At 40.9% G+C, this 14,276-nt stretch overlaps 1 protein-coding gene across 1 annotated transcript; it reads left to right on the forward strand.

Annotated features, from left to right (window-relative positions):
* Positions 1-659: 659 nt before the first annotated feature.
* Positions 660-13,991, forward strand: MGARP (mitochondria localized glutamic acid rich protein). The gene is made up of 4 exons (XM_081877514.1): positions 660-1,463; positions 3,568-3,671; positions 7,232-7,337; positions 11,434-13,991. Exons 1-4 carry the CDS (start codon positions 953-955, stop codon positions 11,673-11,675), a joined length of 963 nt encoding a protein of 320 aa, XP_081733640.1. The 5' UTR covers positions 660-952; the 3' UTR covers positions 11,676-13,991.
* The last annotated feature ends 285 nt before the right edge of the window (positions 13,992-14,276 follow it).

Consider the following 14,276-nt stretch of genomic DNA (forward strand, 5'->3'; position numbering starts at 1 on the left):
GGGGCCTCCTGCTGCCGCTGCACTGCCGGAGCACGATTTCTGTTCTCATCCTGAAGCAAAGTTCTTAACCTGAAGCACTATTTCTGGGTTAGCAGAGTCTGTAACCTGAAGCGTATGTAACCTGAAGTGTATGTAACCCGAGGTACTACTGTACATTCAAGCCTAATTTCAGTGGGGGAAGGGGTCCTGGAAAGCTGCTGCAGGCAGACGTGTGTACCTGAGGAAGTTGGCTTGGAACTTAAGGCCAAGCACATAAGGGGCGTTTCATAGTATTAAATAATCCAACCCACTGCAATGCAGGGATATTTTGCCCAACCCCAGGGCTTGAATCCATTACCCTGAGACAAAGAATCTCATTTACTATGAAATTCTTTTATAAGCCATTGCCATTTTAAAACAGAACAGAGGTACTCTGGTCACACAGAGGACTTTGCAGCAAGGTTGCAAGCTTCTCCCCTACTTTTAGTGACAAGAAAAGTGCTATATTAGCCTGGCCCACCCTTGTAATGCCAAGATGGGGGTGCAGCTCAAATGGCTCATTCGGGGTGATGAAAACACGGTGCTTGGAGACACTACTGTTTATTAATCCTTTACATTACAACACTCAGCTTTGCAAATGGGTTAGAGCTGGGTCCTGCCTGAAATTAACCTATATTACCATGATCCTAGCTAAACAGCACTGGCCTGTCTTGCCAGTTTATTGAGGTGCCAATATTGGTGTGTGAGCGCGTGCAGCTACTTCCTTGTAATAAGGAAAGGGGAAGAAATTCTGCGGCTGCGCCTTTGTTCAGGCAGAAAGAGCCCCCTTTTCCAGCCAGTTTGGGGGTGGGCGTGGGAAACCGCACTTACCCATCCGTCTTAAATGTCCCCCAGGTTACATACAAAACACAGCTAAGCTCCAATTCTGCAAATACTGTCAAGCCACTGGCGTCCGGGGGCGCGGTTTGCATGCATGTGTGCGTTCCGTTGGGCAAACGCCTCCTGCTGCAGACACATTCCAGCACCTCCCACTTCCCCAGTTCTGCAGGCCCTTCTCGTCGTCCTAGTCGAGGCTGTTCCGCTGAAGGTGAGGGGGCAGCGGGGAAGACTCCCGCCCCCTCGCAGGTCCCCACCGCCCTGGGGGCCAGGCCAGCACGAAAAGGCTACCGCTTTGAAGAGAGCCGCAGGGCAAGCTGAGCGCACGCACGCACGCAGGCAGGCAGGCAGGGCGGAGCCGCGGCGCTTGGATTGGCCGAAGTCTCGCCTTTCGCCGCCGCCGCCTCGCTCTTCCCCGTCTCTCCCGCGTCTCCGCCTGTCACTCTTGTCCGAACAGGAGAAGCTCTCCAGGCGACGAGGCGAACCCTTGCGCGGCAGCCCACTCTGCGCTGCCGCCGCCGCCACCACCATGCACCTCTGCAGCTTCGCGTGGCGCCCTCTGGTCCGCCGCCTCACGCAAGGGGCTGCCCCCTTCGTCCGCGGACACGGTGAGTTTTTGGGGGGGAGGGGCGGAGGGGTCGCGCCGTCGAAAAAGCCCCCCAGAAGCACGCGGAGGCGAGGAGCGGGGGCTGGTGAGGAGCCGCGTGGCTCTGCTGGGCGAGGAGGGCGCGCAGAGGTTGAGGGCGCCGGTGTTTGCGTCGGCTGCCTGGGAAAGGAGACGCGAAGGTCACGGCGCTGAGGCAATGGAGGGGAGCCGAGAGGACGCGGCTCCTGGCGCGCAGGAGAGCCGCTTCGCGTTCGCCCAGCCCCTCGGCGCCGGCGAGACCCAGGAGGCTCTTCCTGGCGGCAGCGGCGGAGCAGCAGCAGCAGCAGCAGCAGATGCATCTTAAGCCCGGGGTGGGGGGGGGGGAGAAAGCCACTAGAGCCTCTTGTGTTTTACTGTTTCCCCTCCGAAGTTATTTTGACTAGTGGAGAACAGGGTGGGACTGTTTAGCGGAGGGGAAAAGAGGACAACCAGAATCACTCCCCCCCCCCCCGGCCAGTGTGTAAGCAGCTGGCAGAAATTCAGGCTAAAGGGAGAGAAAACGGCGCAGGGTGTTGGGGAGGGAGAGTCCGAAAAAAATTAATAAAGGGCTGGTGATTTCCCTTCTTATTGGGCATGTGAATGTGGCTGAGGTAGCACAGACTGGCCAGAACTTGCTGATTCTGCTCGTAAAATAATCCGTCCTCGATCTGCACAGTGTGCGTTCTTATCCGCGAGGATCGATCTGGGCCTTTCTAGGTTAGAGAGATGGATCCTGCTAGTTAAGCACTGTACACTGGTTATACTAGCCCATATCTATGTCTAGTAGTCTGTTTTGCCCTCAGGGGATGGATTCGGATTAGCGGTGCTGCAGGTGAGGTAGCCACACTGCTCTTTAATACCGAGGGTGTCAGTGGGACAGATGACTGTGTTTGAGGATATTTTGTCCAAGCAGTATGATTTATTCCCTGAAAGTTTTGTAACTTGGCAAGAGTCAGATTGGTGCTTCTATTGTTTGTTTGTTATTAGGTTTGACAAGCATATACTTGAAATGCTATACACATGTTAAGAAATGGCCTGGGCAGTGGGATAGGGGAAGGTTGTAGCCCCATTACTGACATCAAATAGGAGTGTATGGCCATATTCCACATGACTGTGCATTTTTCCTAGTTATATAACAGTGTGACTTGTGTAATGTAGGAATGCAGTAGCAGAAGTTCTGTCTTGAAAGAAGATGCCACAATTCTCCCAAAACAATGTAGTTTACATATGCACCATTTATTGATTGAAAAAACGCTACAGGAGTGCTTATATGGGGTATTGCGGTAGGGACTGTGTGATGAGGCCCTCAGGTATCTTACATTATTAATTTCATGACCTGATGGTTAGACTAGAGAAACTCTTTGGAGCAAGGGAGAAAAATCCATGTCTATCCTTTTTAAAACATTTGCGTAATCATAGAATTGTAGAGTTGGAAGAGAACCTGAGGATCATCTTAGTTCAACCCTCTGCGGCACAGGAATATGCAGCTATCCCATACGGGGATCAAACCTGCAACCTTGGTGTTCTCAGCACCATGCTCTAACCAACTGATTTATCATGCCCCATTCAAAAAACACATGAACACCTGGCTTAAACTTCATTCTGGTCAGCATATTCAAGTCTATATTAAGAATGTCTTAAAATTATATTTCCACTTTGTATTACCTGGTTACTCTGTGCCATTCATCAGGTGCAGAATCTTTTCCTGGGATTCACCTTCTCATGTGAAAGGGCATCATGTTATGGGGAAAGACTAGCTCAGTGGTAGAGTACATGTTTTGCATGCTGAAGACCTCAGTGTCTCCAGGTAGGATTAGGAAAGGCTCTGGACAGCGTTAACAACTGCTTCTCCTGTTAATAGGTCGGTTTGATCTATTACCAATAACTTATGAAAATGCTAAGTGCAACAGTGGATTTGTATGATCGAAAGAACTATTGATCCTGTCTTTATCTTACATTATGAGATTTGTAGCTGATACATTTCTTTAAAAAGATCTCTAGATTATCTCAATTACAGCATGTTGAGCTTGCTGTTTTGTTTTGTGTTTTTAGTATTATCACTAATATTACAGCTTTCGTTTTTGAAGCACCTTTCCGCCAGATGTCATCTGGAAGCGTTCCTGGATCTTCTGGGGAGAACTTTATTTATTATCTGCTCGTTGCTGGTGCTGCTGCAGCAGGAGGTTTTTTAGTGAGTGCTTTCTTTACACATCTGTTTACACTGTCCAAAAACTCTCAATCTTCTCAACAGGATAGAGAAATGATAATGTAGTCAAACCAAAATTTAAGTTGGAACTTTGCTTACAATGTTTTCTGGTAGCAAGCTGCTGACTTTGAGACCAAAATCCTATACATACCTGCTTACCTAGAAATAATCCCCATTGAACTAATGGGATTTGGGTAGACGTGCATTGGGTTGTGTTGCAAAAGTCAAGTGTTTAATCCAACATTTTACGGCAGAGGTGGGAATTTACAGCCTTCCAGATATTGCTGAACTATAACTCCCATCATACCTGATCACTGACCATGATGGCTGGAACTGATGGGAACTGGAGTTCAGCAACAAATGGGGAGAGGCAACAAGTCGCTCACCTCTTATTTTATGGACTAAATTTATGTCTAAATTTTAAGGGGAAAAATAAGTAATGATTGTGAGAGTGCTCCATTCCAAAATAACTTTTTGATGATAAACCACTAAAGCTGGAGTCTTTACTGGGGTTGGGCGACTTGTTTCTGCTTATTGCTATAATGCAGTAATATTAATGCACATTTTCCTGTCAAAGCAGACTGCAAAACTAGATTTACCCAGAAAGAAAATACTAGAACCACAGGCCAAGGCTATGCACATTTACTAGAAGTAAATCCTTTTTACTTCAATGATGACAACTTAAAGTTAATATTAGACATATCCTAAATGTCAAGGTGATTATACACAGCAATAGATGAGTTTTAGGATAGTTTTCCAATAAAAGTTTTCTTGGAAATTGGAAGCAAATGTCAGTGGCAGTTCTAGTATAGTCTTCGTGTCAAAGATGGGCATTAGAAATAATAATAATTGTAAAGTTTGTTTGATCAATATGATGAATTCAAAGAGCCTGCAGTCTCAAGTATGTGTGTTGATGCTGGGGATAGTTATGTTCCCCAGTCCCATGCAGTTATTTAAGATTGTATCATCCATAGCTATGGATTGTGTAACAAAACAAACCTACATAAAAAATCATGGAGAAAAGGCTGCATGAACTCATTGTCATGTATAGTTTGATGCTTACACTGATTGTTCGTACTGACTGATCCTACCTGTTCTACCTTCTCAATATGTAAATGTAGTAAATGGACACCAAAACATTCTTCCAACCAAAGGAAATGAGCTTTGTACTATTTCCCACCACTCAGGAATGCAATATTTTAATATTTACACACACACACAGTAAATATGTTATTCATCTCTTCTTACTAGTACCTATGAGATTAACCAGCTGAATCGAGCATTCAGTTTTCTTTGTCTAATATTCATTAGTTGCTACACATTTCGGCTTTGATTTTCAGAACTTGGAAATGATATCAATAGAGCTTAATTCTAAGTAATATATGTTTGAAAAGCAGTGCTTGTTTAACTATTGTTTATTGCTATCATAAGTTTTATTACAAAAATAACACTAGTCGTCAAAATGTTATCGCAAACATTGGCTAAATAAATAGTAGAAGATATGCCATAAAACTTTTTGTAAGGTTATACAATAGCATTTCTACCTGTTTAAGCAAACAGAAAATAACATACAAACAACAGTCTTACATTGCCTTAACCTTACCTTTAATGTAGTAACCATGGCTTAGTGCAAATGTGCAAACTTTCGGAGAGGAGATCCTCGCCCATCATTCTGCTGTTGTGCTGCACTTGTTGTAAGCCAAAAATGGCTTATCTTCTGAGTTACACCAATAAAACTCAGAGACAAGAGGAGTTAGACTCAGTTTAGTATGCCATGAGCTCAGGCCCATGGGTTAGCTGTCTCTAGATTAACCATGAACTGAAAGCAAGGATTGTCCACTAGTTCATGGTTTGTCCAGCAAAGCTAACTCATGAGCCCAGGTTCAGGGGTGTAGCCAGGGGTTGCAGTAAGTGCACCTTGGGTGTCGCCACGGGGGGGGGGGGTGTGACAAAATGGCAGGTGGCACTCACTGTGGGGTCTGCAGCGCACACAAGCTATGCGTCTCTGGCGCCCGCAGACTCCACGCCATTTGCCCACTGCCTCCCCCCCAGCTGAGGCCCCGCGGCACCCCCCTGTTCCTATGGGCGCCACGTGCCCAGTCCCTTCTCTATGGGTGCCATGCACCCCGTCCTGTGCCTATGGGTGCTGCCCATCCCATCCCTGCCTATGGGCACTGTGCCCCCTGTCCCACCCCCATGGGCGGTTCACCCCGCTCCTGGGCACGCCGCCCCAGGTGCCCAAGAGGCCCCAGGTTCATATAACATACGAAACCATCGCTTAGCTGAGTGCAGCAGCAAAACAAGCAGCTGCTGCCTGAGAGCTTATACATTTTTGCTAAGCCATGGCTTGGCTTAGCGTGATATGCAAGCCAGGTCAATGTGTTGTCGCTCTTAATAGAACTTTGAATCTGACTCTAATTAATAGATCATTTCATTTGATTTTAATATTCTGATGAGGGTTTTAATCAAACCTTAAATACTTCAATATAATTTTTATAAAGCTAGAATAGGGTGTTACAGTTTAATTTATATATTTTAATCTCTCATTTTAACCTATTAAAGGAAATTTATTAACATTCCTGTATTTGTATACTGTATTTTGGTGACAGAGTTTATATGTTTTATTAATCTTTATGATCTGTGTTTGTTCTTATTTTATTCCTGGTTTGCAGTGGCTTTGGGCTATAAGCATTTACGTTTGATCGTTAATGTTTAATCTGACCCTCTTCATTAAAAAGGCTAGCCTATATATAAAAATACCCACTGCGATCTTTATACATTTTACTCAACCCCCCCCCCCCAATATCATGTTGGCTGAAAAGCAAATCCTGGAATTTGGGAGACCTTGGAAAGTGACTTTAACGCAGTGCAAGAAGCCAACTAGTAAAAAAAAAAAAAAGGACACTTTATCTAGTAGAGAGCAGCAAATTAGAGTATGAGTTATTTGGAGACTGCCCATTCATGCCAAAACTAAATATACGCACAACAGTGTTTCCATGTGCCTAAGAGGCCCTTTAGAAACTAGCCTTGGAGTACGCACTAGAAAGATCTCAAAGGTGACATGGTGGATTATTTGTAGCACAGTGTTTTTGTTTTGCATTTATTGCATTTATGGAAGAGTTAGTAAAAGCTGAGAGTCTTACATGGAATATAAGAAATACACATTCTTCATTGATTGGTGCAACTTTATTATATTTATAAGTACAAAGAAAGTACAAAGAAAGTCCACCTCCACATTATAATCTGGAATGCTATTTAGTCATTTCCCCCACTTGTCCCTTGGTCAATGATGTCACAATTGTTTTTTTCCAACCTGAACTTTATGTGGACAGTTTTGTATGGATTATTGGTTTGTTTTTTTGTATCCCATGTTCTGACACTACAAGCATTCCCTAAATGGAAGTGGGTGGAGCTACAGATTATGTGGGATTTGGTTCATTTTCCCCCTTGATGATATGTATTATTTTTGCTAACTATAAAAATTAATAGGAAAAGCAAAGAACACAGTCTTGGCATATGGAGATAAGTGCAATTATTATTTTTAGGCCTACAGAACGGTTACTTCTGACAAATCCAGGTACAACGAACGTATCACTGATATGCAGCAAAGAACTGTAGCAGAATGGAAACCAAAACCGTGGCCTCCTCAGTGTAAGTTGAGAATTTATGCATTTACAAATGATACTTAAATGTTAATTGTCTTAAGGGCATTTTGTTTTGTTTTTTTTTTAAACAGCAAAGACAGGAGTAGGGGGGTGGAAATATAGAAGCTGCTAATCTGTTGAACTTTATGTTAGACTTTACATGGCTATGTATCAGAGTTCTGTTTAATTTAATTGTTTTTGACAGGACTACAATGGTTCTAATTTAATGGCTCCTAGGTCCTAGAATATTATTGGTTGCAAGGTTTATATGCTACGTATGCATACATTGCTACTGTTACCATGGGCCAAGCCAGGATTTATGTTAGGGGGGCAGACTTTATGTTGGGGGCCCAAGAACTTGAGTTAGTTAAGTATTTTTGCAGCTGCCCCACTTGGCTACACCCATGATTGTTAGTTTGCTCAGATACATTTGATCATTTTGTTGCAACTAAAATGCAAAGACATTCCTGAAAGTGATTCAGTTCATGTAACACATAGTCTGGGATTGGTTTTTTTTTTTTTAAAAAAAGATTTCATTAAGCATCACAGAGAAAAAATATAAAGCACTGAAGGTTGAACGTTTAGTGAAAGTTAACTAATTACAGAACTCATATAACTAAAATTACAAAAGTGGTTTTGTTTGAGATCATAATTCCAGTCAGTCAGCAGCTTGATGGCTCAGGAATTTCAGAAAACTCTGAATATAGTGCTCAGCTAAGTCATTGATGGGGGAAATTCTATTCACAAAACACAGGGAATTGTTCTCTAGTACTGCTTATTATAACTAAATGAGCACTGCCAAATTGCTTCCTGAAATGACCATTTTTATGTCTATAATTTGCTTAATATTTTAAATAAATGAAAATATTTCAGTCTGAAATAACTAAGAAGGTATATAGAGGGAACTCAGTTTGAACTGTGGCTTAACTCAGGAATGAACCAACATGTTTTCACTCTTACAGTTCATACTGAAGGATCATTAAGATAGTGCTGCTGAGTATATAGAAATGTGAAATTCTATTAATTAATCTCACTGAATAGTCTGTGAGTTAGGATCTGTTTCTTTGATGGAAGCTGTTTCATCTTAGGGATGAAGGAATGTTTAGAAGGCTGTGACCCTATACCCAGTTTCCTGAGAGTAAGCTCTACATAGGATGTATTTTTAAGTAGGCATGTATAGGATTGCCTAGTAAGTTAATGCAATAGTACTTCCAACACAGTTAAATTCTAAACAGTTTGCTACTGTGCATATTTATTCAGAAATAAGTTTTTTGTGTGTATAGTGAGACTTATTCCCAGGGAAGTACGCAAAGGATTGCTGCCTAAGATTGCAGTTACAGGGCTAGACATTACAAATAGCTATCAGCTCAGCCACTGAACGCATCCTCAGACTACCTGGGCACTATCCACTGTTACATGAGCACGCTTCTTTTTCCTTTCCTCCTCTCTCCAGCCCCCTGTGAACCTCAAATCTTTTCTGAAGGGTCCCCTAAAACCCTCCAGGGAGTATCTGTTCCCCCAACTGCTTCTGTTCTCTGAAAAATGTGCACTGTTGGATCTCACCCAACACATGTAGCTGCTTTACTTTTCCCTACCTAGACGCAATGAATGCAATCAAATTGCATTTACCTGACCTGGTTTTTCTCCCGCCCCCTTTTTAAACATTTATATTGAATAATATGTTTGGGTTTTTAAAACCATTAATTCATATGTTACATGCTATTTTTCTCTCTTCTTGTCTTTCTGCCTTCTTTTCATGTGCCTTGTCATGAGAAGAGTGCAGGGCATTTGATATTCCTCCTTCCCTGGCCCTTTATTACCTTTCATAAATGACCTTACCTCCATCTAAATTGTATGCTTAAATTATCTTAACAAATGAAACATTCAGAAAAGCAAGTATTATATTTCCCTCAAGTTTTTAAATATTGCGATGCCTTTCAAATTCACCTATGATTTGGAAAATCCATAAGTTGTTCTATACTTTACTAAAAAAATAGACAAAACCTCTAACCTCTCAGCAGAAGACTTTAGGCTACTTCACACGTAATATATTTTCAGCTGTACACCTATAATGTGTTAAGTGTACACTCAAAATTGTAAAATGTATGTGACAAACATGGGTACCACAGAAAAAATACTGCATGCCGAAGCTTCCTGTTAGGTGTGCACTCAAAGGCAAACCCATGATTTTTTGTCATGAACCAGCTCTTTGACATTGAACTGAATAGGGAAATGTTAATAGAAATAACCTGCAAAATTCCAAAATGGTGTTTATAGTGTATGCTAACGTTCCAGTTTTTGCAATTTTCTGAGTGTGTTCATGCAATTTCTTGTTCCAATTTCTGTTTCCTTCTCTTAATCTTGTTTCTGATCTCCTTTGCTGTATTAATCTTTCTTTCACTAGAAAGGTTGTATTTAAATCTTTCTAATTGTTCCTCTGCTTTTACACTTTCAGAATAAAATGCAAAGGAAATCTTTCCAAAACCGAGGAATTAATTTTTTAAGGACAGTCCATCGTTGTATACCTCGCAGCCAAACTTGAGAAAACCATCTCTTATAGAACTCCATTTTTGTGAGAATACTCCCCAATAATTATATCTTTTCAAGGCCAAGATAAAACACAACTTAAATACATCCTATAGAAGATAACTTGGCACTCTTAAGACACTGGCTGTTTTGAATTAATACACTTGTAATTGACTGTCCAATAAAGGGTCCTGAACACTTATCTTGCTTGTCAATCTGTGTTTTGTGTGAACAGGTTAGTTTTCTAGAAATTTGTTATATCCCATAGAGGGACACAGTTGGGTAGTATGGTCTCTGCTTTAGCAGGAAAAATAGGAGCTGGATCTGTTTAAAAGTCAGTTTATTCAAGTCTTAAAGACACACTGCTGTACCAATACATAAGAGAATGATGTGACATAAACAAAAAACGTAAAATAATTGTCCCTATTCATGTTACTATCAAAGTTAAACGAAATACTTACTTCTCAGTACAAACTTAGATAATATTTGGATGTTTTGATCACATCAAATAATTAATTATGTTCTTTGTAGCCAATCATTATTAAACCTGACAGTGTCTCTCTCCCTTTGTTCGCATACCTATCTTTGCATGTCATTGTCTGTTAATTTCTCCTCAGCTTTGTTTGCCAGTTGGGCTGCTGTCTGTCAGCTAACAAAGCTTGTGGGTCACTGTTCTCATCTGTGTGGTGCTGGTGCCTGTTCAATTACATCTTCATTTCCACGCCTTCTTACCTAGAATGTTACAATCCCTGTTTGAAAACATGTCCTTGGGTTTCTAGGCTGGGGTGTGCATTTCTGTTTCAGTGGATTTCAGCATTTATTGCAAAAAGACGGATAATAATGGAATCACAATTCATGAACGGGGGAAAGCTGGGCTCACAAATAGCACTTGTCTTATTCCTGCATTTTGGTCTTATTCCTGCATTTTGGTATTTTTGACGTTTGCAGCAGTTTAAATATTCGCATCAAACCTACAATTTATTTCTTATTTTTATACTGCTTGCTTGTAAAAAAACAAAAACCCTCAAAGTGGTTGGCTCGCGATCTACTTCAGTAGAAGGAATGTGCAGAGCCGTTTCCTCCAGGTGAAAAGGACAGAGAATTCATTGCATTTCAGGACTTCAAGTATGACAATACTGTTCCTGCATACACAAACTGCTCTTTCATCCAGGTGATAGTATAGTTTGACCTGTGGCCTGAGCAGATTTGTTTTTGCTGTTTCTTAATTTGCAGCTCTATAGCATGATGCTATGCTCCACAGCAGCTTCTAAACATAGCAGCCTATTAAGGTTGGCTTTAATAATATCATTCATGTATTAAACATATAATACGAGCATGAACTGAGCCTCTTTTCAATGGCATCCTTGCCATTTCCCTCCCGATGGCTGCAGTCTTTAACTGCTGTACATTTATAATTCTCTGTTATCGTAGCATGTTTCTGTTTGTTTTGTTATGTACTTCATAGTAATCCTTTGCTTCATGCTATATATTCTTTCCACATATTAACAAGGTAACAGGCTAACCTGTTTCACATTGCATGTTTGTGCTTCATGATTTCTCTGTTATGTTAAATGAAGCCTTAGAAAACGATGAAACAGAAGCAAACGAAACTACTGATGCAAGTGAGGACGTAAAGGATGCAGTTGAAGAAGAGACTGCAGCAGTAACTACTGGTGAATCGGAAGTGCAAAATGCAAAGCACACTGAATCTGCAGAAGCACAGAGAGAAGACGAATCGCCTGTTGAAGAGGCATCCTCTGGTGTGCAAGAAGAGCAAGATGCTCCTTCCAGCTCAGAGGCAGCCCAAACGCAAGGTTAACATTACGAATGGAAATCTGTAGGCATTTTACCTTGTATCACAGGAAGCACTGCTTTGCTCGCGTTAACATAGTATTCCACACAGAATAAACTTGTATTTTAAAACCTTAATTGAATTTTAATATAAATGAGATATGATTTCAGCTGCAGTTTCCAAGTTTAATTCATACAACTTATTTTAGGTAGTTTGTTGCAAAATATTTCTGGAAGAAGGAGCCCTAATTTGCCATTTGTGGTAGAAGGCTCCTGATTTTGTCCAGAAGAAATAGCTGAACATGCCTAGAGAGTGTGTTATAAATAGAATTGAGTGCAGTTCAGTGTGCTCTTTCTCTCCTAAATGCACAAGCTGTAAGATGTGTAGAGAGGCATTTTGGCCCATTAGAAATATATTTACTATTACAAAATCTTGTGTGGTTTTCTTCTGCTGCCAAATCCATTGCCTTTCTGGTTTTTTTTTAATTAAAAAAACAACATTATTATTATTTTTGGCGTGTTTCCAAAACCATCCATTATTTGGAGGGTTGTATTCAATGCTTCTCTCACTCAGGGTAGATACTTTGAAACGAATGAACCCAAGTTAAACATGTCCATTAACATCAATGTTTCTACTCTGTGTAGAGACAAGCAGAGAATATCACCTATAATTTTGAGTGCTTTTCAGACTTCATTATGCAAAGAATGAGAATGTGATTTCTGATTAGCCCTAAAAACAATGACCAAATAAGACCATTCCAAAATAATTTTGATGGCTGCGATCCAGGAAGTGAGTAACATGAATGCATTCTAGGCTCTGTTTCATTGCTGGCCATGGAAATACATTTCCTTGCAACTCTTTGTCTTATGTAGTGGACAGTGGAACCTGACACTGTTCAGCATTATCTTAATCACAGATAATGCCTTCAGCATTAAACTGGTAAAAACTAGATGAATAAAACATAGGCCTTTATTAGGAAGGGCTCTATAGTACCAACACACCCCTTAGTCATCTGATTTGTATCCATCATTAAGTCATTTGTAACGTGAGTTCACTTTTGTCATTGCTGGTGATGTTGCAGTTAAAAAGACCTGATCTTAAATGATTTATAGAAGCAAGCCTTATTTGGACAAGCCACTCTTGCCAGAGGGAAGGGGGTGGGGAGGTGATTTTTGCAAAGACCCAAAGCATTCTGTACCTTCCCAAAATCTGTTTTGGAAGGTTTTAGGGGTCCTCTGGAAGGGTATGGAAATTGGCTTGGGAGACCGCAGAAAGAATTAGAATGGGTGGAGCTTAGAGGAGAAGGATTTAAATCCCCACTTGGCTATGAAGCACACTGGGTGACCTTGGGCCAGCAACTGTGTCTCAGCCTAACCTACTTCACAGGGTTGTTGTTGGGGGGATTAAATGGGGAGGGGGAGAACCACGTATGCCACCTAGAGCACCTTGGAGAAAAGGGTGGGATATAAATGCAATACATAAATTACAATTTTTTATTAAAAAAAACCCCACAACCTTCCTGTGGTAGAAATTCCCAACCAAACCTCCAAGTCTGTTTGGGACTTTTTACATTCTTGCAATATCCGTTTTATGTAAATAACTGCATTATATTTATCTAGCTAGCTTAGTTTTGTTTATCAATAACTAACTGGGATGTCAAGTTTTCCACAGCCCTGAAGCTTGAAATGCTGTGAACGGGGCAAGCCAACTGAACTCCAGACCTTATAGATGGAAATAATTGTCTGCTACTGTATTGCGGCTTTCCCCTGGCTTCATGAGAATGCCCATTTGGCTTCCCAGAAATAGCTCTGTGTGCATAATGTGCACACACTGCTATTTCTGATGCTGAAGAGAATGGGATAAAAACACTGATATAATAAGATGCAGTACAATTAAATATAAGCAATACAAATGAAAACCACAAGCAGAGTTGGAGAAATTCCAGTTTTAATGTGTAAAAGTACTCAAGTTGGCACAATAAACTTAAGTTAATTTTGTTTTTTAACTTGGTGATTTCCATTATTGTATCTCCAAATGGAACTGCTAAATTCATTTAAGAACATTAGGAGATCAGATAGAAATATAGCTGCTTTATTTCAGCTGCAAAATAAAGGGGTTCTCAAATTTTCCTTACATCACTTCAACTTTCCCCACACATATAGTTGGAACAACAATTAGTAAGCAAAGTCGTAATGTAGTATTGCACTGAAATATTTTGTATTAACAGAATTGAAGATTTGAATTCCTAATTATGATCATTTTCACATGGAATAATGATACAGGGAAACAGAATGCTGAAATCGGTGTCTTGCCTACCTCTTAATAAAGGATTTTGTTTTACAATTTTTGTTTGCATTCTTGTGAAACCTGTAGTGCTTCCTTGAATTATGTTTATGTTTATTATGTTTCTACAGATACCAGTATCTGCTAAAAATGAACTATTTTTGTAACAGGATAATATTTAGTATGGTGTCACACAGTGAAAGGGTGCAGTTCTGTAAATGTATGCATATGGGTACCCGAGGAAACTTTGCAGTATCTATTGCAGTCTTCCACACAGCTTTGATAGGCTAACCACTTTGTTTGAAATTGGCTTGCCTGTTGAATAGTATAGAAATTGCAGATACC

Source organism: Podarcis erhardii (assembly GCF_964252035.2).
Source record: "Podarcis erhardii genome assembly, chromosome: 9".
NCBI classification, from domain to species: Eukaryota; Metazoa; Chordata; class Lepidosauria; order Squamata; family Lacertidae; genus Podarcis; species Podarcis erhardii.